We start from the raw sequence: 25577 nt of genomic DNA, 5'->3' as shown, positions 1-25577 counted from the left end.
ATACAATTCTTCTTACAGGAGTTTTTCCAGCTAAGTACCAGATAAAGCAGTTGGCTTGTGTGTTGGAAATATATTATAAGATAAACATGCATGTTTATACCCAAGAATCACCCTCAGAATGAGCAGCCTCTCTTAATATAAGCATGAGGCAAGAAGTGAGCCTTGCCGAGGGAACAGCGGGATTGGGTCTCCCAGCTCCTATCACATGTGGGAAAGTAGCAGAGGGGCAAAACAGAGTCACCTGAACCATTTAAATGTACTGTCCTTTGGACTTATAATTGAATTTACATTAATTAAATAGTTCTACATGTCACCACGGAATGAATGTATGTATTTATTAAGCTAAGAACATTGGGCCAATTCAGGGGAATGCAAATAGCCTTTTACCCACTCAAAAATGAAAAGTCATTTTCTACTTATTCCTACAGTGACTGTCCACAGCAGAAACAGCAAATGCCCTGTTCTCTGCTTATGTTTAGGTCACTTAAGTAGCTGTATAGACTACATTTGTATAGACTGTATAGTCCATTTGCTATAGTCCATAGCTGTGAGTCCATTTGTACAGACTCATAAGGAACTTGGAAACTTACCGAAGTTTGGACTTAAATGAAAATTAAGAACCTGGATTTCTTTTTGTAAATCTTTCTTTCCAGTGTCCTGAAACACCCTAAAGATATGTGCATTTATACAGAGGCCACCCCGCTCAGGGACCAGAGCCTCTCACAGTGTGTGAAATACAACACACAGCAGGGGTCTGTAGGTCTAGGCATCAACCTCCTCTTCCCGGCCCCAGGTGAGATCCCATAGGCAGGTCAGATTCTCTCAATAGAAAGCCCTTCTTTGCGTCCTGAGTATACCCTCCTTCCAACATGCCCAATTGTTTCATTCAACACCTAAATAACTTCTATGACTTTTCATTTACAGAAGTGCTCTGTATTTTTAAAGTCAGGACCTCTTAGGGGGCAGTGCCTGTGGCTCAGTGAGTAAGGTGCTGGCCCCATATACTGAAGGTGGTGGGTTCAAACCCGGCCCCGGCCAAACTACAACAAAAAATAGCTGTGAGCTGTGACACCACGGCACTCTACCGAAGGTGACAAAGTGAGACTCTGTTTCTAAAAAAAAGAAAAAAGAAAAAGTCAGGACCTCTTAAAGAAATTAATCATTATTAAAACAAAACAGCTGGATCCTTACTCTGTATTATTTTTGATCCCACACTACTCAGGTTATTAAAAACTGGCTTTGATTTTAAAAGATTTAACTAACAACTTATATAATTTGCAAGCTCCAAGTAGCTGCAGCAGGGGGTCTAAAACATCAGATAGTAGTAAATATATTAGGCTTTATGGGTCCTCTGGTCTCTCCCACAAATTCTCTGTCATTGTAGCACAATGCAACCAATGACAATACGTGTGTGACTAGCCCCATTTACCAACTCCTAATTTAGAGGACTCTCAGCCATGTGGCGCTGCCCTATTCTCCCTTCTCACTGTGAAGACCGGGAGGAGACAGTAACAAAGAGGGTACTGCTTCAGACAAGGCACAAAACAAGCTATTCTGATCCAGCCCTTTAAAAGGAGAAAGTCCACAACACTCACTGATACCAACCCAGCAAGGGATTACTTATTCACTAGTACAAAAACAGAAACAAAACGAAATGAAACAAAATCAATAAAACCTAAAAATTAGGTTTAATAAAACCTAAACCCTCTAAGCCAAGAACTCTAGAGATGAATGGCATAACTCTTGCCAATTGGGAAGGCTATCCCACAATGTCCAAAGACTCAAATGAGTAAAGAGTGCCCATTCCAAGAGTCCTAAACCTCTGGCCCCCTGGGACTGATAAGCATTGACGTACTCTACAATGGCGTCTCGATCAGCTATGTCCCCAAGGACCATTCGCTGGATGATGCTATTGTGCTCCTCTTCTGAGAGATTTTTATATGACACAAGGGGAATGTTATACTTTGTGGCTGGTGAAGGGTCCACTCCCTGAAGCCAAGCATGGTTTTCAATTTCTTCTAAGGAGGCCCTTCTCTTGGGATCTCTCTGTAGCATCCGTGTGATTAGGCTGCAAGAAAAGGTAAATCCATTGTTAAAGCAAACTACTTGCAAGGGTGAGCAATAATGGATCACTTCATTAACAAAGATATTTCCTTTGGAAATCAAAGATAATATATAAATATAAAATATTATCAATAATGGCTAATTAAATTGTATTTTTATATTTTGTAATTGTATTTGTCATAAAGATATAAAAAATTATTTCCTATACCTATACTATCAATTAAACTAGGTTCCCTAGTGGTAGTGGGGAGGACAGATGGCAATAATAAAAATTGAGTGCCATTCTACTCCTAATTTGTGGTATTTAAAAAAAAATTATTAAAACAGTGAACAGTATTTAAAATGTCCTAAGGATGTTGTTAAATTAAGTATACAAATATTATGTTTATGTTTGTGTTAATGTAAGTATGAGAATCACTAAAATGAGATTATAACTTCCCAGCTAGTTGAGGGAGAAAAGTCAAGTAAGAGAGAAAAATAAAAAACTTCCATCAATCCCAAAGAAAGATGGGATAAAAAGAAAAAACTGAAAAAGACAAACATAAAGCATATTAAAAAGATGGCATCAACACATCTATCAGTGATCACCATAAATGGAAATGGAACAAACTATCCATTTTTATTAAAAGACAAAAATGATCAGATGGGATGAAAGAAAAATTCAGCTCTAGGCTATTAATATTAAGAAAGAGGTATTTAAAAAAGGAGAATGAAAGGATTCAAGTAAAAGAATAGAAAACATATAGTTACACAAATTATGGCACACAAATGCTAACCAAAAGAAGGTGGGTATGGCTGACTAAAAGTAGGTAACACAGATTGATTCTGAAGCAAAAAAGCATTACTAAAGAGGGTCATTACCTCTTTGATACAAACTGATAAAAAAAAAGACTCAATTGACCAGGAAGATAATAAAAGTTTTCAACTTGTTTTCACCTAATAATATTACCTTACAACACTCAAATCAAATACTGATAGACCTCCAAGAATAAACAGTAAATCCATCATTACAGTGGAAACATATCTCAGCAATTGACAGAATAAATAGCAAAAGAAACTAAGAATATAAATAATTTTGAACAGCATAATTGAAAAACTTGATCTAAAGGATTTACATAGAACTCTGATTCCATCAATTGAAAAATACCCATTCTTTTCCAGAACAAAAAGACCAGTTACAAAAAGAGACCATAAGCAAGCCTCAACAATTTTTGGAGGAAAAAAACTCCAAACCTATACTATACAGACTATATTTCTTGGGCCATAATACAATTAAGTTAGAAATCAATATAAAAGGCTAACTTGAAAAATGCCACACATTTTGAAATTTAAAACATTCCTATAAACAACTCACACATCAAATAACTGAATAATAACAAAAAGATTATAAATGATAGTGAGATGCAGCCAAAATGGCATTAGGAGGCAATTTATAAACTTAAATATTTTAGGAAAGGAAATTCATGAGCTAAGGATCCAACAAAAAAAACCAGAAGTAGCCTATGGAAGTAGGAGGAAGGAAATACACACACAAGAGAAAAGAAAATCAATAAAAAAAATGTAATTGTAAATTAATAGAAGTAATAGGTAGTACTCTGAAAATAAACTAATAAAAGTCAACGAACCTCTGGCAAGACTGATCAAGATGAAAACAGGAGAGGTCAGCAATTGTCAACATTGGAATGAAAAAGGGCAGCATCCCCACAGGTATTATAGACTTAAAAATATAATTAGAGGGTATTATAAATACTTGAGGTCAATGAATTTGAAAAATTAGACAAGGCTCAGCGCCTGTAGCTCAAGCAACTGGGGCGCCAGCCACATACACCAGAGCTGGCGGGTGCGAATCCAGCCCGGGCCTGCCAAACAATGACAACTGCAACCAAAAAATAGCCAGGCATTGTAGCGGGCACCTGTAGTCCCAGCTACTTGGGAGGCTGAGGTAGGAGAATCACTTAAGCCCAAAGAGTTTGAGGTTGCTGTGAGCTGTGACACCATAGCACTCTGCCAAGGGCGACACAGTAAGACAGGACAAGACAGGACAGGAAAACTAGACAAAATGGACAAACTGTTTATAATATAAACACAGTTTAGCAAAACTGACCCAAGAAAAGGGAAAAAAGCCAAATGTTCCTATCATTATTATAAATAATCCCTCTTGGGGGAGACAGAGACAGCTTCTAAGATATTAGGAATTGTTCTCTCTTTTTTTTTTTTTTTGTAGAGACAGAGTCTCACTTTATGGCCCTCGGTAGAGTGCCGTGGCCTCACACAGTTTACAGCAACCTCCAACTCCTGGGCTTAAGCGATTCTCTTGCCTCAGCCTCCCGAGTAACTGGGACTACAGGCGCCCGCCACAACACCCAGCTATTTTTTTGTTGCAGTTTGGCCGGGGCCGGGTTTGAACCCGCCACCCTTGGTATATGGGGCCGGCGCCTTACCAACTGAGCCACAGGCGCTGCCCAGGAATTGTTCTATCTCTTAAGCTGGATAATAACTACACGACAGGTATTTATTTTATTACATACACATTTTTGAATAATAAGAAACAGTATGTTTTAATTTTTTCCATCAAGAGAATGGAGATACTGCTTGAATGTCTAACACACACACAAAGTATGCCTACAGACAGCAACCCTACTTCCACAGGCACAGAATACTAGTAAGGCAACAAAAATCACAAGCACCGTCATCAATATTCAGAGTGTTTCCTATGTACTAAGAACTAAGAGCTCTACATATATCAATTAATTTAATTTTCACAATAACCCTATAAGGTAGGTCCTTCCACTGGCAATCATTAATAAAAGTAAAAGCCAGTATTTGAATTTAGACAGTTTGAATCCCTAAGTTCTTACCCATTTACCTAAGATGAATGGAGAAAAAAATTTCTCAAGCTATCGGATTTCCTTTTTAACAGCTGATAAGAGAAACTCAAAACTGTTACTATAGCAAAATTCTTTAGGTAGTGGCTATAATTTCAGCTAAGCTCATCTAAAATGTCACTCATAAAGTCAATGAAATTACTGAACTTCTTCCAATAGTTCTATTCCATTACTGTATTTACTACACATATTCTAGTACCATATAGTATTTTAAATTCCAAGTAATCAACTTTTTGTGGCTGGTTTCTCATAGTCACGTAAACCAAAACACAGCTCTTTAGTCTACTGGCAGGAGGAGGGTGAGAATAAAATTATGACAAATACTATGTAAATCCTAAAAAAATGTATACTGATGGTGTCTATTCAGAAAAGAAAATGCCCTAATACTTCTCTGAAACTTAATTCTAGGTGGTCTTGCTTTTTGCTAAGGCAGAGAAAGGTAGTTTCCATGGCAATGTCTTCAAGTGAAGTCACCACCACTCCTAAAGGTTGAACAGGCATGTAATGGATTTCTTAAAAACAAGCATATTTAAGAAACAGGCAAATACATTTTATACTCTCATACTAAATTTCAAAGCATATTCTGGGCCAACCCCCCTCAAACACTTTTAGTAGTATAAAATATTAAATTCAAAAATCAAAATGAACCCAGACACATGACATGCTAATCAATTAAAAGCTGTGGCTTTAATGAGTTCTTAAAGTACCTCCATACTTTTTTTACTTACTCTTTACACTCCTTAGACACATGGGAGGGTACTGTGTATTTGCAATCCATGATCATTGTCAGTGTTTCACTGTCATTGGCCTCTTGAAAGGGTGGCTGCCCACACACCAACATGAAAAGGATCACTCCCAGACTCCATATGTCTACAAATCAAAGACATGTTTTAAAAATCAGACTAGTTAAAAAACCTAAAAATACAAAGTGTAAAGGTGAGCTAACATTATTATTTTATTTTTAACAGCCTAAAGCATTTATACGTCAAAGTAAAAACATCCAGGGAGAAAAACTTAAGCCCCAATAGGGCAGGGAAAGTATCTGTCTTGCTTTACTGTTTTTATATTCACTTAAGGCCTAAGCAAGTGAAGAGATAAACTAATTCCTTTGTTAATGGACAGAACATCAGCTGGAAAATATCTATCCAGGCTCCCAAGCTAATGGACAACATGCTGCTGCTTTTCCCATTAAAATACATACCAGAGATAAAACTAAGATATTAATACTCTGGAACCTAAAAAGGATTTTGCCTAAGGTCACAATTGTTTCAGCTGTTCTTTATCTCAATGCTAGTGAGGTAACCAGGTCACGTATAGATAAGAAAATTAGCAGAGCAAGGTGGCTCATGCCTGTAATCCTAGCACTCTGGGAGGCTGAGGTGGGCAGATCACTTGAGCTCAAGGAGTTCAAGATCATCCTGAGCAAGAGGGAGATCCCATCTCTAAAAAAAACAATAATAATAAAATAGTTGGGGCTGAAGTGGGTGGGTTGCCCTGAGCTCATAGGTTCAAGACCAGCCTGAGCAAGAGCAAGACCCTGTCTCTTAAAAAAAAAAAAAAAAAAAAAAAAATTGCCGGGCATTGTGGTAGGTGCCTGTAATCCCAGCTACTCAGGAGGCTGAAGCAAGAGAATCACTTGAGCCCAAGAGTTTTAGGTTCCTCTGAGCTATGATGCCACAGTATTCTACCAAGGGCAATAAAGTAAGATTCTGTCTCAAAAAAGGGGGGGGGGGGGAGAAAATTAAAGCTCAGAGAGGAAAGAAAAACATGGCCATCAATAAGGGAAAAGATCGGTTATGTATCACTTCAGAAACAAAACTAGAGCCACAGTAACCAGGAGGCACTTTTCAGGGGAACTGGGTGGCGCCTGTGGCTCAGGGAGGAGGGCGCCGGTCCCATATGCCAGAGGTGGCGGGTTCAAACCCAGCCCCGGCCAAAAACCAAAAAAAAAAAAAAAAAAAAAAAACAGGGGGAACTACTCAATGGAGCTATTAAAACACTGGAAAAGGTAGTTAAGTTTCCCTTAACTTAGTAAAGCATGCCTGCCAAAGGCTGGGCAATTATCTAATGTTCTGCATATGGCATTCCTGCACCAAACACCTGAAAACCCTCCCAACTCTAGCATTAGACTAACTGCCACAATAACAAACAACTCCCTACTTCTTGTCATTAAATAAAAAACTAACCCAGATGGAAAATGTTTTCTCACATAAAAAAATGTATGGGCATTTTTTTTTTTTTTTTTAGAAAAAAGGATTTAGGAGAAGGATATCATAAGTCATTCATTCATTCTAGAAACCACAGAAATGATAAACATTCATATGACAAGAAAACAATTCAAGAAGCATTCTAGACCACAAAAGGCTTCACAGAGAATGGAGCGGCAGACCACATCTGCCTTTGTCATCACATGTTAACAATCAACTGCTGTTTCCATTAAACTTTAAACAACCCAAAATAATGTAGGTTCCATGTCATTTTTCAAGAGAATTAAAATGTAATGTCTTTTCTTGGCTCAAACTAAACGAAGAGGACAACAAAAGCAGAAACTCAAAAGTTAACACACAATGTGATTTTTCTATACACACAATAAATTTTACTAAAGGTACTCCAATGAAAATTAGTAAAACAGATGGGAAAGTCTATTAAAATCAAACCATACACATAAACGATGAAAGGGGTCTAGGATCAATGGAGCACTGAGACCAAACCCTTGGCTGTAGTGTATCCCCAGGTCTCCCTGGCACTGCCTGTTGGATTATTTGACCTACTGCCCCAGGACAGAAAGCTGGTTCAGAGTAGTCTATTCCACTTACTGTCACTTCTCTGCCTTGACCTTGGAATCCAGAGGGCTATCCCCATTCAAAATCAGAAGTGTTAATAATGGCAACTAGTCATGCCTATCTCTTATTCTTTTTTATTTTTATTTTATTTATTTTTTTTTTTTGTAGAGACAGAGTCTCACTGTACCGCCCTCGGTAGAGTGCCGTGGCGTCACACGGCTCACAGCAACCTCTAACTCTTGGGCTTCCGCGATTCTCTTGCCTCAGCCTCCCGAGCAGCTGGGACTACAGGCGCCCGCCACAACGCCCGGCTATTTTTTTTTGGTTGCAGTTTGGCCGGGGCTGGGTTTGAACCCGCCACCCTCGGCATATGGGGCTGGCGCCCTACTCACTGAGCCACAGGCGCCGCCCTATTCTTTTTTATTTTATAATATACTAGAAACTTTCTTCTTAGTCATGCCTATTCTTTAATTAGCCAGTGAGAAGGATTTTCAACCCTAATTCCAGGAGTACCTTATTAAGATTTTTAAAGGAAATTTATACAGTTGACGTTTAACTCAAACCCTCCTTGCACAACTTAAACTTGTTTTTGATTACCTGCCCTAACTCCCAAGTTTACAATTATTCTCCATTTATTGCATGTCTTTTTTTATTAAAAAAGTTATGTTCCGCAAATTAACTATAAAGAAAATCCCACCTTTCCACTGATGTCCACTATACAATAAGGGGAATCTATCAAGTTTTTACTAATAAATACCTGGTCGCCTACCCCCAGTGAAGGGAAGATTTAAATGGCTTACAAAAATGCATAAATGTTACAAATCTGATTAGTTAAAAGCTTTTTCTTCTATTGTTCAAATATTGATGATGTTCAATGCTACATTATAAGCATTCCTAATCCCTAATACATACAGTAGAGCCTCCATAGTTGACCACCCCCCTACACTGACCACCTCAAGGTAACCTAACTTTCATAGACTGGCCATAAACCACATGTATGTATCAGTACAGTAGACCTAGCTCTTTATGTTGACTCATTTGTTGCAGATCCTACTGTACCTGAAATACAATAAATTCATATCTTTCCATATAAATCCCCAAGCAACAACTTTTATAAAATGAGTTTAGTTACATTATTTCCTCTACCATCTCATACTATTGCTATGAATAAACTAATCTGGTTCTTTACTTTCTGTCTATGCCAAACTGCACAATTATTCAAAGCTGATATTTTTAAAATATAATGGAGCCAGGTGCAGTGGCTCACACCTGTAATTCCAGCACTGAAGGGAGACTGAGGCAGGAAGATCACATGAGGCCAGGAGTTTGAGATTAGCCTGCGCAACACAGCAAGATCCTATCTCTACAAAAGATAAGAAAATTAGCTGGGCAAGATGGCATGTGCCTCTAGTCCAGATACTTGAGAGGCACCAGAAGAATCACTTGAGCCCTAGAGTTGGAGGCTGCAGAAAGCTATGATTGTGCCACTGCACTCCAGCCGGGGCAACAGAGACTTTGTCTCTTAAAAAGATAAAATTAAAATGAATGAATAATATAAGTATCAATTAAAAGCTACCCAGAATACTTATTTGACTAAAGATAACTTTTTCTGTTAAATATCAGCCTCACAAGCAATAAGAAGTCTAATTATTTGGAAGTTATCTCTTCAAGATCATCTATCCTCTGCTTTCTAATGACGTGATACATGATGAGAAGAGTAAAAAAGAAGGGAACCAACATAAATATACAGTTTCCACAGTTTAAGGCTCAAATAATTTCTAAACATGGGCATGCTTAAGAGATGAGAAACTTAGAAATCTAATTCTGTGCCAAGTAGATTGTTAACCTAAATGACATAATTTAAAGCATGTAAACTAGAAAATAGCAATGTAACTATGTTTCAAAAAAGGCAAATGACCCTCTCTATGAGACAACATGATTATTCAAGGGGCCATTTATTCCATATATTTATTTTCCAACTTTTGTCTTTGAATCATTTTAAAGACATGCCATCCTTTGGGATATCTTTTTCATCCCAAAGGCCAAAGGAAAGAGATAAAACAGAGCACAAAACACACAGAGGATGGTATGACTTAAACCAAGTTATTTATAAATGTGTCCCCATCTTTAAAATAGGAATATTAACAGTAATCTACTTCCTCATAAAGCTGCTGTAGGCACTAAAAGGATTAAAATAGAGTCCACGCTAAGTAGTCAGCACAGAGAAAACACCCAAAGGTGGCTGCTGCTGCCCTGATTCATCTGTGGCAGGCCCTGTTCTGGGCAAAGCAGATACAGAGATGAAGGAGAGACGCCCTTGCCCTTATGAGGCTCCCAGGTCACTGTGGGGGGCAGGGGAGCGTCGAGGGAGGGAGGTGGCACAAGGAGAAAAAAACTAATCAAGAAGGAAGGGAGAGAAACAGGGACGTCTTCTTAGTAATTCAGGTGGGAAAAAAAGGTGATGATTCAGAATCTTGGGTCTCTGGAAATAGATGTCTGGTATTATGGAACTAAGAATGGCATCAAGAAGGATTATCTATTATTATATTCCTGCACAAATGAGGGAGAGGCATGGTAGCTATCTTAATAAACATTCATTTTAGTGAATTTTTTTTTTTTTGGCAGTTTTGGCCAGGGCCAGGCTTGAACCCACCACCCCCGGTACATGGGACTGGGGCCCTACTCCTTGAGCCACAGGTGCCACCTCCATTTTAGTGAATATTTAAAATTACCTTTTTCCACTAAAAATAAACCCAGGCTAATAAAAACTACAAATTCCCCATATGCAGACCACAGCCTCAGCCTGAGATCCTAACGTGAGAAGACCGTAAATGGGGGACAGGGGTGGAGGGTGGTAGAGTAGCAAGTGGAGTGGAGAACTTTGCATTATTTTCATTTTTTCAAAATGTCGATGAAATTGTCTATTCATATTAAAAATGCACAGATTAACACACATCAACCCTGTGAGTAATCAAATTTAATGTTGATAATACTATTACAGATGTTAACGATTTTGATTTCAGGCCCAGCTATAGCCCCTTGGCCAATAAAAATGGAAAAAACAAAATATCACTTAATAAATGTAATTGCTTTTGTTTAAAAAAAAAAAAAAAAACCTTCTTCCTCATATAACCATGGTCAAGAGTAGACAGGCCATAAAGTCTTTGATAGTATAGAGGGTAAGAGTTACTACTTCCTCTCACTGGCCACTCTCACACTAGCTGAAAATAAGATCACAAAATGAGAACTGAAGTCTCATCTCTAACACTCACTAAGTCTATATATCATAATACAAGAGAATTATCTCTAGGGTTGGGGGTGGAGTTTATTTTATTTATTTATTTATTTTTGAGACAGAGTCTCACTTTGTCGCCCTCAATAGAGTGCCGTTACGTCACAGCTCACAGCAACCTTAAACTCTTAGGCTCAAGCTATTCTCTGCCTCAGCCTCCTCAGAGTAGCTGGGATCTATTGGCGCCTGCCACAATGCCTGGCTATTTTTAGAGATGAGGTCTCACTCTGGTTCAGGCTGGTCTCAAACCTGTGAGCTCAGGGAATCCACCCGCCTTGACCTCCCAGAGTGCTAGGATTACTGGCGTGAGCCACTGTGCCCAGGGATAGAGTTTATATTACAAAGTTCACTTAGATAAGCTAACAAAAGATGGAAATGAAAACAAACATTGGATAAAAGAACACACTAACCATTCATTTGAGGAAAAACAAATCTCAAGAGAGGTGGATATGACTACCAAGTGGTTTTCCAAAACAAAACATTTTTAGGGGCGGTGCCTGTGGCTCAAAGGAGTAGGGCGCTGGCCCCATATGCCAGAGGTAGCAGGTTCAAACCCAGCCCTGGCCAAAAACTGCAAAAAAAAAAAAAAATTTTTTTTTACAGTGAATTTTCTATGCAGACAAAGAGAGTACAGAGATTAGAAAGTAATAAAAATGAGAAGATGAGAAGAAAGGCTTTAGGTGGAAACTTCTATGTTTTCCTTCAGCTCTCTTTTATCAATATAGCCCTAAGTCACGAAAGAAGAAATAGAATTAGAATATTCTAAAACTACCACGGATGATGAAGGGGCACCTTTTACGACACCACTTAGAGCTGCCAGGATTTATGCAATCACTATTCAGTTCCAACTGGTGGAACTGAATAGTGATTGCAATCCAGTTCCAATCCAGTTCCAATTGCGTGGTCCAATTGCGTGTCCAGCAATTGACATATGGCCCAATACTAATGTAAAAGGGAATGCTTTTTTAGAATACCAAGAATTAATAAAACCTAGGACCTTTGTTTCTTGTATGATATTCGGAAATCTAATCAATCACCCATCATTTGCCAATCCGAATTTCATTTACACAGTAAAAACTCCTTGCCTGCATTAAAAATCACCTAGAACTCTGCACTAACGAAACTTTCGTGCCTCAAACAGCGATCAGTAATTAGTTCTCAGGAACATGACTAGAGCACATTCTGAAAGTAGAAAAGTGTCAGGTCATTTGAAATAACAGTGTCAGAGCAAGGCAGAAGAGGAATGAAGAATTTGGACATGTTCTTTAGACATGTTTTCTGATACCTCTATTATTATTGGTTTTATCAATACTCGAGTTAGAAGCAAGGTTTTATTATTTAACTAGGAAACAGTCTTCCCTCTTAAAAAAAAAGTGAGAATGGGGCTGTGCCTGTGGCTCAAGAGTAGGGCACCACCCATATATTGGGGGTGGTGGGTTCAAACCCCGGCCCCAGCCAAACTACAAAAAAAAAAAAAAAAAAAAGGGCAGCGCCTGTGGCTCAAGGAGTAGGGCGCCGGTCCCATATGCCGCAGGTGGTGGGTTCAAACCCAGCCCCGGCCAAAAACCACAAAAAAAAAAAAAAAAAAAAAAAAAAAGTGACAATGAATACCATTGTATGATACCTACTTGAAAACACTCCTTTCCCAAACCATTCATCTAAATGCCCCTTGGGGGGTTAAAAAAATCAGTGCTGCTCAAGTTAAGCTTATCTTTTCAAATTTATTTGTGCCCATCTGTACTCTAGCCTGGTCAATGGCCCCACATACTCAAGTCAATCTAAGCGTAGGAGACGCTTCACTCTGACTTCCAGGTAAAGGAGATACTGCCACTTCCACCATGGGCTAAAAATCTTCAAATGCCCCTATTGTAGACTTTCTCCTTTCCTGATGTCTCCCCTCAATGCCCTCCCACCTGGAGACCTGATTTCAGCATCCACACAATTAACTATGATTACAGATTTTCTCCTATTTCCCTCCATTACTCCGAGTTCCTTGAGTGCAGAATACGTGCCCTACCCCAGCTAATGCCTGCTCAACAGAAGTTTACAGAATGGAGGGAACCCTGAACTAAAGAGAAAACAGTTTGCCAATATTATCTGAGTGAGGTCCTCCCGACAAGGCAGCAGAAGCAGAGTTCTAGGTGCAGGGATAGGTCGGAGTTATTACCAAATCTTCAAAAAAAAAACTAAGGAAAAGGAGACTAAGAAGTGCTGGGAGCAGTGAAGACAAGCTGTAGTTGTATTCAGCTGTGTAAGCCTTGTGCAAACTTGTTTTTTCAAGTCAAAGAAAACAAAGTTCAAGAAGTCAAAGGGTTATCAATCACACATTTGTGAGACTGCAGACATTCAGATAAACCCAAACAGGACGATCCGCAGACACACTTCCAACTCAGCATTCCTTCATAAATTACTTTACAAACCTGATATTCATACCAGTGAGGAAGTGAACTTTACAAATGAAAAGGAAAAGATACGGCAGGCTAAGACACATGATAGTTGGGTGATTTCTTTCAGCATGTCCTAATGAAAAGAGCATGCCTGGGCTAAAGCTTCAGAGACCTGGGTTCCAATTCCATGATGGCTGCTTAGTTTTGTTATTTTGGCCAAGTTACCCAGCTTCCATGTGTCTTAGTTCTCTCTTCCACATCCCTGGCAGTTTATGAGAGAGTGTCTGGACAGCATGTATCACTGCAAGGCCCGCATGGACTGATGGACAGTGCTTACTTCAATGTACAGAAGTGGGACCAGTAGGGAAAAGTAAAGGGAGCTTTATATTTTTTATTCAATATACTTCCCTGTTATCTGAATTACCTTACAAGAATATTTATTTTTTTAAAAGTTAGCTGTGCCTAACAGAGTATTATGATGTGATATGTAGGTATTTTAGCCAAATAAGCAGAAACATCTTTATAGGAATACCAAGGTAAGAGAAAATGGCCTGGGCATAGTCTCTGAGACAGTGGTTATCAATCTGCAATCTGGGTATATCTGGTTACACAAGGTTTCCTTAAGGGATTCAAAAACCAATCTCGCCATAGTGTGAATAGCTATAATAAGAATTATTTTTATTTTAAGCAAAAATAATTGCTTAATTCCTAATTCAAATAAGAAAATTCAAATATTAAACTTGATGTCTCATAAAAATGTGTTTAACAGTTTTATAAAATGTAATGAAAGAAAAAAACAGGCAGGTTATAGAGACCACAAAGTCTCTGGATAAACCTCAGAGATTGGTAAGCTTTTTTTTCTGGTGGTATCTCAATATTGTCATATCTAAGAAGTGGACCTCAAGTCTCATGAAACCAGAGAAAGGTTCCGGGTAGTGCAGTTGGCCTTATCACGTTCTATTTCCCTGCTTCAGGCCAGATCTGAGAGTACTTAAGGTGAAGGTGACACTAAAGCCTGAGCTACCACGTGGTCACTCGCCATGGGTACATTCCCAGACAAAATCAGTCTGATGCTCTAGCTGCCTCAAAATTTCCACAGCCAGAACAACCCCTCAAGGTATTTCTAAATACCTCAGTGGAGGGAGAATCAGTTACAAATGCATACCTTTCCAAATTGAGAACTTAAAAAGATTGACTGGTACAACTTAAATACCTCCTTTTACCTGATGAAGAGAAAAATCTCTAGTCTTCGTCCAATTCTATGATAGTACTAGTAACAAAGTCTAAAATGTCCATATATTAGAAATATGGAAATGTGGCAACAGGGGCCACCAGCATGGCAATACGCAGCACATTCTCCTACAAGGACTTTCAGACCAGAAACTCTCCAAAGGGGGGCCCACTGGACAACTGATTCACTATGAACACACAATGACTTTAAATTAGTTTCTAACAGTGACTTTACATTTCAAAATTCCCACAAGATTGTGACAAATACAATGCAATTTAATAAGTCTAACTTTGAACTAGAAAGTAGAAACATTTAAAGTTAGTACCAAATCTAAAAATGTACAATTTTGCCTAGTCAAATGTAACTAGAATCATGAATGGTTAGCATTTTATAAATCTGAAGTCTGCCCTAACTCAATGATTTAGTTTAATAGCTAATGGAGTATTGTGATGTTTTCTTAAATTGATTTTAAAAATATTGAGTCTTTTGCATAAAGTTGAGGTATGCTAACACAAGACAGAATACACCAGTTAAAAATATCAGTTAATAAGAAGCACCCATATATGGCAATGCATGGCTAGGATTTAAACAGGTTCTCTCTCAAAAAGCATAAAATGTTTCATGAAATGTTTAATGAAACACTGTTCTGCATATGGAAATAAAGTCAAACGGGGTATATTCTATTAACAGAATAAGTATTATCCCAGATTCCCTAAAATGTTTAGGCTTGCCAGGAGACTTTAACTTCCTCCTTTGAGGATAAAGAGAAAAGAACTTTAAAATAGCAAATTTAATAAAACAAAGTTCAAAATTGAAAATGTTAGTTCTTGAAACATCTGTTTTGCTTAGTTCTCCACACATAACACCTAAATTAGACATGTGGTTTTAAAATGGGTATAATTTATTCTAGAAATTAAACATACAACCTGGTTGGTTCCATGTAGAATTATAACTTTTCGATTGCTCCTTCAGATTAAAACTATAGCTAGAGAGTTACCTCAAATATAACTACCCATTTCCTATTTTTAAAGTTAACACTTACATTTGGGATTATTGCTATTTAATGCCAGTAAGATTCTTCCTCTGGGAAGGCCCCATCATCACCAACACCACAGAAAATCCTATTACCCCGATAGGTAAAAGTAAAAAGATTTATTTCAATTTATACTGCCCTGATTATTTTTGCCTAACGTCTTTAAGGCATAACTTACACTAAAATTCACCATTTTTAGTGTGCATTTGTCCAAGTTCTGACAAATGTAGTCACATAATTACCACCACAATCAAGATATAAAGCAGCTGTATGACCAGAAAAAGTTCCTTTGTGCATCTCTATAGTGAATCCCTGCCCTGCCCCTAACCACAGCTATTTTATGTCCGTATGTTTGTCCTAGAAATGGAATCACACAGCACGTACTTTTTGAAAGCTGGGTTTTTTTAACTAACGCGTTTGAGATTCAACCATGTTGTTGCACAGGCCATGTCAATGTCAATAATTCATAATTTTTTATTGCTGAGTAATACTCCATTACACATGTCTCACAGTTTATTCTAGTTTGGGGTGATTATGAATAAAATCACTAAAAAACATTTGCATACAAGCTTTTGTGCAAACAAATTTTCATTTCTCTTGGATAAATGAAAATTTAGGAAAGGGTTTTCTAGGTCATTGATGAGTTAAGTACATGTTTATCCTTATTAAAAACTACCAAATAATCTTTCATAATGGCTGCATCGTTTTACATTTCCACCAGAAATGTATGACAATTTCAGCTGCTCCGTTCGTATCTTTGTCAGCTCTTGGTATTATAACTTTTTAAAATTTTTGCCATTCCAACAGATGCAGTTTTAACTATATTTCTAATGACTTAAGGTATGAAGTATCTAGATGTTTTATTTGCCTTGTCTTCTTTGGTGAACTGTTTGTATAAATGTTTCATCAATTTTTTTATTTTTTTGAGACACAGTCTCACTTCATCACCCTCGGTAAAGTACTCTGGCATCACACCTCACAGCAACCTCCAACTCCTGGCCTTAGGCGATTCACTTGCCTCAGCCTCCCAATTAGCTGGGCCTACAGGTGCCCACCACAATGCCCAGCTATTTTTTTTGTTGCAGTTTGACTGGGCCGGGTTTGAACCCTCCATCCTTGGTATATGGGGCCAGCACCCTACCCACTGAGCCACAGACGCTGCCCTCTTCTATCCATTTTTAAATTGGGCTGCCCTTTAATTAATTAGAGTTTTGAGAAGTTCTTTGTATATCCTGGGAACAAATTCTTTATTAGATACGTGATTTGTAAGTATTTGGTTTAATGGTATATTTCAAGTAGCAGGAGTTAATTTTAATAAAAATCTAACTTATCAACATTTTCTTATATGAGTCATGCTTTTTTTTTTTTTTTTTTTTTGTAGAGACAGAGTCTCACTTTATCGCCCTCAGTAGAGTACGTGGCATCACAGCTCACGGCAACCTCCAGCTCTTGGGCTCACGTGATTCTCTTGCCTCAGCCTCCCGAGCAGCTGGGACTACAGGCGCCCGCCACAACGCCCGGCTATTTATTGTTGTTGTTGTTGCAGTTTGGCAGGGGCAGGTTTGAACCCGCCACCCTCAGTATATGGGGCCAGCGCCCTACTCACTGAGCCACAGGAGCTGCCCTTGAGTCATGCTTTTGATATTGTATCAACAAAATATTTTTGCCTAAACTCAACAATATTTTTGCCTAACCTCAACAAAATATTTTTGCCTAAACTCAAAATATTTTTGCCTAAACTCTCACTTTTTCGTCCAAAACTTTTATAGTTTTACTTTAGGTCTGTGCCGTGTTAAATTTTTATAAATGGTGAGAGGTACTTAACAGTGTTCTTTTGCATATGAATATCAAATTGTTTTGCAGCACTGCTAGAAAAACTGCTTTAGCACTTTTGTTAAAAATGAACTGACCACTTACAGTGTGGGTTTATTTATGGACTTTCTATTCTATTGATCTATTTGTCTACCCTTTTGCCAATATCACACAGTCTTTATTATTGCAGTTTTTATGCTAAGTCCTGTATACTCTAATTATTTGTAAAGTTAAACTTTTTATTCTTTACTGGCTATTTATATAATGTGTTTAATGAGTTATCTTTTCATTTGTCTTCAGGGGAGTTTGCCACTGACTTTTAAGAACTCTCCCTACAGTTAAGAATAATAATCTCTATATTACAAATATGTCCTCATTTTGTTTGCATTGTAATTTTGTTTCAAATATATGTGTGCTATTCCCATAAACTATAACCAAATCTATCACCCTTTTTCTTATGATTCCTGCTTAGAAAGGCCAAGATTATATGAATGTTCACCTTTTTTGGAGCTTAATTTTTCATATACAAAGCCTAATTCACCTGGAATTTGACGTTATTACAGAGGTAGAGAACTATCATTCCTTCTTCCTCAAATATTTAATTATTCTAGTCCATTTATTAAATAATTCTTCCTCATGTTTAGATAGAGAGGTGTCCTTGGGGGCATCAGTCTCTATACCTTTTAAAGAGCCACTAAGCAGACAGTGATAATGTATATTACAACAATGGTGTGGCATCACTATTTGCCTGGCACCAGTCTAGGTGCTGAGAAGTAATCATAATGAGACCCAAGAAGCTGCCAATGAAGGGAGAATCTCTAGGTGAGAAAGTACCACCACCCTTGCGTCCTGGGCCTTGCCACAATTCATCTCTGTTCTTGTACTCAGACAGAAAGTAACAACTACCTGGCTTATAAAAGATAGACTATTACCTTCCTCTGAGGATTCTCCTTTTAAAAGTGTTGCTTCCATGGCAAGCAGATGCCTCACCTTATGTCCAGAAGTATGCCTAAGCAGTGCTTAACTGGACTTCAGGTAGCAAAGAGAGGCATACATTGTGTTTTTAAAGTTTCCAATTATAATCTCATGATTCTTCCTCATCTCTTGTTACTGTCGATCAGGGTGCCTGATGTTCGGGGGGTCCCTATGTTACCTATCAGCTGGATGCTAGAAATACGAATTTACTGAACTTGCTAAAAACTGTAATGTGAAATTAAATAAATAAGAGTCTGAATGACAGCCATGAACAAAATATGTGAGCTTTGTATATGGACTTAGGACGGTCCATTTCAGCTATCCATTTGCTCGTTTCCTGGTACTCTGTGTTTAGGACAACTCAAAAACAGATGTAAATAAAATGATCAAAAAGCAGTTCTCTAATTGGTAAGAATCACTGACAGCTAAGGATTCTGAAGATCATTTATCTTACATAAAGTAACACAAAACAATTTTGGAAAGCCTCCTCACCATATGAAAAGTTGCTCCCCTTATCCCTCTAACAGTAGCAGTAAAAATCAAAGCTTAGAAAGTCAGGGAACACTCAAGTTCTCTACCTATTCTTGCCTCTACTCATTAACAAATTCATTTTGATACCGAAGCTAGCTGGTAATCCAAGAAAATTTTATCAGTTTGTTCACTGATACTGATATGTCTGTCCTTCGACCGGATGGAGAGCAGATACCTCACCTGCAAACTGATGACTGAGTACAAGATTAGGACTAACCAAAATCCAAGGGGATTTTCTGCCTCTATGTGGAATAATGAGACTTCAGCAGACTAAAGGTTCTGCTATAACAACAAAACACAAAATAATCTGCAGAAATCATGTTTTAAAAGCCTTGGGAGCAACAGAAATGGATGAGCTAAAATTCTAGATCATGAAGAGCCCTATCCAGAGCGGAAACAGAAATCTAAACAAGAATTACAAGTGTGACCTCAGGGCCTTGGTGCTTGTAGCTCAGCAGTTAGGGAGCCTGCTCCATACATCCCACATACATCGGAGCTGCCGGTATGGAACCCAGCCCGGGCTTGCAAAACGACAACAACTACAACCAAAAAATAACTGGGCACTGTGGCGGGCACCTGTAGTCCAAGCTACTTGGTAGGCTGAGGCAAGAGAATCACTTAAACCCAAGAGTTTGAGGTTGCTGTGAGCTGTGATGCCACAGCACTCCACCAAGGGTGACGTATAATGTTCCTTAAAGGGTTAAACTAATCAACTTATACTATACACTAATAAAAGAAGCCCTTTTGTATATTATTTTATTACAAACCAGGAAATAGGTAACACTTAAAAAAAATAGCTGCCCTGACACACGAACATTAAGCTTGTAACCGACTGGCATTTAGTTTGTCTTGTTTTGTACCAGCTGACCAGCATCCTAGAGTATACGTTAGTTCCTTAAGAATTTGTTAATTCATGTTCTTAGATGACTGGGGGGAAAAGAATTTGTTAAGCCAGTTTCAATCTTCTAGACACTAATTACTACTGAGAATCACACCATCTAAGGGGCTTCCTTCCATCTACCGGAGTTCCCAATCCACACAGTCTCTTTTAAGTTGTAACAAAGGCCTTCAAATATCAGTGAAGAGTAGATACAAACTCTTAATAATAGAAATGGTTTTTAGGAAAATAATGTAAAACATACCAAATACCTACAAGTTATATCTATTTGACTTTTAAAAATAAAAAGAATACTTTATCCCCAATGACTTGATTTTCCTTTTGGAAACAGATCCACCTATAACCTTACCCTCCAATTTTCCATTATAATCATCTGCCCACATCACAACAAAGATATTAATACACAAGAAAATGAGAGATCGGGCAGCGCCTGTGGCTCAGTCGGTAAGGCACCAGCCCCATATACCGAGGGTGGCGGGTTCAAACCCGGCCCCGGCCAAACTGCAACCAAAAAAAATAGCCGGGCGTTGTGGCAGGCGCCTGTAGTCCCAGCTACTCGGGAGGCTGAGGCAAGAGAATTGCTTAAGCCCAGGGGTTGGAGGTTGCTGTGAGCTGTGTGATGCCATGGCACTCTACCGAGGGCCATAAAGTGAGACTCTGTCTCTACCAAAAAAAAAAAAAAAAAAAAAAGAAAAAAGAAAATGAGAGATCAAATATATATATAAAAAATGAATTAAGAGTCAAATACCCAAAGGGACAAAATAAGAACACTGTTTTACACTATTTCTATTTTATGTTCCAGAGTTATTTCAAAACTGCTTTGTGAGCATTTTTTTCTGTCCAACAGTTGTAAGTCCACCTTTCACTCCATCCTATAAGATTTCAAGATTAGGTCCAAAAAATGGCTTCACAGCAGTCAATAAATACCTCTGAAATTGAACTAAAATGTATCTCTCTGAAGAGAGGAATGACAGCTTTCATCCTATCTTTTAAGAATCTATGATTCATTAAATACAAATTCCAGGACAGGGAGCATAGCATGAGCAAAGAGATCAGGAAGAGCCATGGAGAGTGACCACAATTGAACTTTGTAAAGAAGTTTTCAGAAGAATGTAAATATTCATTTCTTTGGCTCACCTCTGCAATATTTATTCATTTAACCAAACATGAAGAGCTTGTGTGTTTACCAGGTGATGGGACACAGATAAAATATAAACAAACACACAGTCCCCTCTCTCAAGGACCTCAGTATTGAGCAAGGTGAACGAGTGAGCCATCTGTAGTGAGGCGGACTTGGCTTTGCCCCATTTAATTCCAAAGAGAAAAGGCAATCAGGGCATGTGTTCTCTGAACTTCATCATCCTCTTTTTTTAGCCATCCAACAGACCCTCCTTTATTTTTATCCAACAAACTAGTGTGCCTACTCTGTGCCTAGCTGCATCCCAGGCACTAGGATTCAGATGTATCTATGAAAAGGACCTTGTTTTCTACTCACCATAGTGCCACAAATGCTGCAATTCCATATTTTTTTCCCTGGGTCTTAAAGTTTAAAATAATTCTAAATTAAAATTTTAAATTAGACACTATTTTACACTATATTGTAATTTTTTAACACATCTCTATAAGGCTAATAAATCAATCTAAATACTACACGTGCAACTTCTTGATGTGAAGAACATTTCCCCAGAAACTGAGACCTATCACTAACTAGTCCCACCAGGCCTCAGAGTAAGCACACAAGAGCAATCAATCACAGCATTAAGCAGACAAATTTATTCTTTCATAGTGTTTAAAAACACTAAAGTAACTTCACTTTGAACATTTGGAGTTCAGTCTGGCAACATGTATTGTGAATAAAAGGATTCCCAATTTACTATTCTAAAAAGTTTACCCTAAATGCTAATTTTTTATTTTGCAAATTAGTCTTTCTTCAAGTCTTACATTTTCACTTCAAAAAAAGCTTAAAAAATAAAAAACAAGCAAAATTAATAATTTCAACTCCCTAAAGGTTTCCTACGTACAACCTAAAGTGAACATAAGTACATTCAGTCTCTGTAACTCTTTTTGTATTAAGATAGGTATGCTTTTAGGTGGTTTGAAAAGCTCTTCTCAAGTTCCAAGAAAACTAACCACTTATCCAATAAATATCAGGATGTTCATTTACTTTTTAAACCTAACATTAACAAAAAAAAAAAAAAAAGAAAAATCTCCACTTTACAAGTTAACCTATTCCCTAAATACAAATAACCCAACATTCTGAAAGTTAAATACAACGAAAAACCTGAAAAAAAAACACATAAGCAAAGGTCCTGGCCTGCCCTTCCTTTCAGCTTTCCCACAGCAGCCAATATTTCAGAAATTCCCCTGAGAACAAATTTCCAAAGAAGAAGGTACCCTCTGATCCTCCTTCTCTCACACTGAGAAAGAGGCAAGAAGGAAATTGAGGCCATGATATAATGTTAAATGTGCCTCTGGAACTGTAGCCGAAACACCACACAACCATTCTGTGATCTGCCAGAAGCAGCACTCTGAGATTGTTAAATCTGACCAACTGAAGGCTAATCTTATCTCTGGCCTTAGGCTAAACTAAGTACTAGTATTCATTCATCTAATCCCCTCAACAATCCTAAAGAGCTACTATACCATTTCACAAATGGAGGTGAGGGAAACCAGAGAAGCAAGGGAAGTGGAAAAAGAGAACCGGCAGTGCTGGGGCCCTACACCTTTGGAGAAGAAGATGAGGCCTTGCCAAGAGGGTGGCATGTGGACCAGAGCCATCTAGGCAGAGGAAGGGAGGGAGATGGAAGAGCCTTGTGATGGGCCACATCTGGAACATGACGAAGGGGCAGGAACAACTGGGAAGAAATAGGGAAGCCAATCTTGAGGGCTGTGCTGGCCACCAGGAGGACGCTGGTTGTGATTCTGACTGAAATACAAAGTCTTTAAAGAGTTCTCGGCAAAGCAAAGATATGAACAGACTAAAATTTTACAACAAATTAATAAAATAAATTAATTTTACAACAAATTAATAAACCACCAGAAGCAGTGGTTACCTGAAATTGCCAACTCAGTCTACCAACCCAATAATTCCTCTCCTTACAGCTGCTCCCACTGCAATTCCCCACCCACAGCCCCAAGGCCTCCCTCACCTCGAACTTTCCATATCAGAGAACTGGGCAGCCCCAAACAAAGGAATGGAAACCTGCTTACAGAATCCTTCCTTTCTCTAATCTAAAATCACACAGATCCTGGCCAGTCAGCTCCACAGCAAACCTCAGACAAAATACCCAGACTCGGAGCTTCAGCTCTGCCTTGAAATACAAGTGAATATTAACTTCTGGCTTTTATTCACTTTATAGAATTCATAATTATCAACTGTGAACACCTTTGTCATTCCATACAGGATTTTAAAGGAAAGCAGTGAGAGGCATTAAGGATCTATTTTAAAATGAAAACTAACAAAAACCCAACTATCTTCCTATGTAACAAGATGGGGAGAACCCTTAGAAAAGAGCAAAGGTACGTGAACCTCTGGATGAAGGAAATGAATGATTTGGAATGAGGCAACCAGGCAACCTTGTGGTCTAGGCAACACAAAGGGACACTAATCAGAGGCTCCAGGGGATGGCACTGGGAAGGAAGCAGGCAGGTTCTAGGCTCCTCAGAGCAGAAGGAAGGACAAGCAATGTCCCCAAGGGATGTCAACCTTGAAATTCCAGACACTGGTTCTGAAGGACACACATCAGAAAAACTTTACAAAGGGACAAATATTGGCTGTCACTCCTCAATGAGCACAGAGTGTGTTTAAAATAGGAGGTGATAGGCCGGGCACAGTGACTCATGCCTGTAATCCCAGCACTCTGGGAGGCCAAGGCAGACAGAATGCCTGAGCTCACAGGTTCAAGACTAGCCTGAGCAAGAGTGAGACCCCTGTCTCTAAAACAATCGTTGTGGCAGGCGCCTGTAGTCCCAGCTACTTGGGAGACTAAGGCAAGAGAATCACTTGAGTCCAAGAAATGAAGGAAGGAAATTAAACTCCAAGTATCAGTATCAAAAAGAAGAAATTTACATTCTCATTCACTCTTTGAAACTAAAGAAGTTAAAAACAATTTTTTCTAGCACTTATTTTTTTTTTTTTTTAGACACAGACTCTCACTTTGTCACCCTCTGTAGAGTACTGTTGCGTCACAGCTCACAGCAACCTTCAGCTCTTAGGACTTAGGCAATTCTCTTGCCTCAGCTCCCAAGTAGCTGAGACTATAGGCGCCTGACACAACGCCTGGCTCTTTTTTGTTGCAGTTTGGCCAGGCCAGGTTTGAACCCACCACCTTCGGTATATGGGACTGGCGCCCTACTCACTGAGCCACAGGTGCCACCCTCTAGCACTTATTCTTTTTTTTTTTTTTAATTTTTTTTTTTTGGTTTATTTATTTATTTATTTATTTTTGGCTTTTTTTTATTTTATTTCGTTGCTTATTTTTTATTTCTTTACTTTTTTTTTGTTGTTGTTGAGACAGGGTCCCACCCTATGCCCCTGAGCAGAGTGCAGTGGGCATGGTAGCTCACCACAACCTCAGACTCGGGCTGCAGGCACCCTGCTGCCTCAACCTCCGGAAGCCGCTGGGATTACAGGCGCTCGCCGCGGCGCCCGGCTGGGTTTTTCCATTTTTTTCACGAGTCGGGGTCTCACTGTCGCAAAAGAACTTACTTAGGATGCCATGGAAGCTTTTAAATGTGGTCTTAATAAAGACTATCTGAATCAGAGTCTCTAGGTGTGGGGCCTCGGCAAAGCACGTATTTTTAAATCTCCTCCAGGTAAAACTTAAAGTTTTAGATCTTATACTAGAATTACATTTGGATAAATTATACTTTTCAAAATAGTTTCAACATACATTGCATTTAACCCGATCCTTAGAACACAGTGAGAATAAATATCATAGCTAAAAATGTAGTAGAAAAAAACAAAAAACACATACCCGATTTCTGTATTTTTCAGGCCTCTCACTTTAAAATCATTGTCTGGGTTAACTTCAAAAACCTACCTACAAGGTACCTATAGACTATACAATCTATAAACATTTATGTTCAATAACCTTTATTACAGGTATTAAATTCAATAATAACTTATTTATAAACCCAAAATATTTTACTAGAAGCACAGAATCTCTGCCACCTGCCTCCCAAAAACTTAATTTGAACACTGACATTATAAAGTATTATAAAGCCTGTGTATCATGAATACAAAACTAATCCTGAATGAAGTGTTTACGCTAGATCAATATTTAATTATGATTTCAGAAATACTTGTTTCTCACAGGTACATGAAACTTCAGGAAGCTTAGGGAAAGATTTTCATTTTTTTTTTTTTTTTTTTTTTTTGTGGTTTTTGGCCTGGGCTGGGTTTGAACCCACCACCTCCGGCATATGGGACAGGCGCCCTACTCCCTGAGCCACAGGCGCCACCCTCGTTTTTTTCTTTTAGTTTTATAGGACAAGAGATACCTTTATAGTTGTATAGGGTATCTTTCAGAGTACATTACATTTCATTTGGCAGCAGAGTTGCAGAAAGTGTGTGCTACTGTTCCTACGTATATTGTTAATTTCTCAACAATTCAATACTATACCAGTGACTATGCCCTGCAACCCAGTTCATGCTGGGCACACTTATGCAGACAGGTTTTATTTT

The 25577-nt window shown here is 38.4% G+C and overlaps 1 protein-coding gene across 5 annotated transcripts in view; it reads right to left on the bottom strand.

The window, feature by feature from the left end:
• Positions 1–25577, bottom strand: part of SNRK (SNF related kinase) — a 57050-nt gene that overhangs the window by 8719 nt on the left and 22754 nt on the right. For all 5 annotated transcript variants that reach the window (XM_053599281.1, XM_053599280.1, XM_053599282.1 and 2 more), the window contains 2 exons: positions 5678–5819; positions 1856–2068 (listed from right to left, as the gene is read on the bottom strand). In XM_053599281.1, the coding sequence (XP_053455256.1) occupies positions 1856–2068; positions 5678–5819 (355 nt within the window). The remainder of the gene's footprint in view (positions 1–1855; positions 2069–5677; positions 5820–25577) is intronic.

This window comes from Nycticebus coucang, chromosome 8 (assembly GCF_027406575.1).
Source record: "Nycticebus coucang isolate mNycCou1 chromosome 8, mNycCou1.pri, whole genome shotgun sequence".
Lineage (NCBI taxonomy): Eukaryota > Metazoa > Chordata > Mammalia > Primates > Lorisidae > Nycticebus > Nycticebus coucang.
This window is presented reverse-complemented; position numbering and strand designations above follow the sequence as displayed.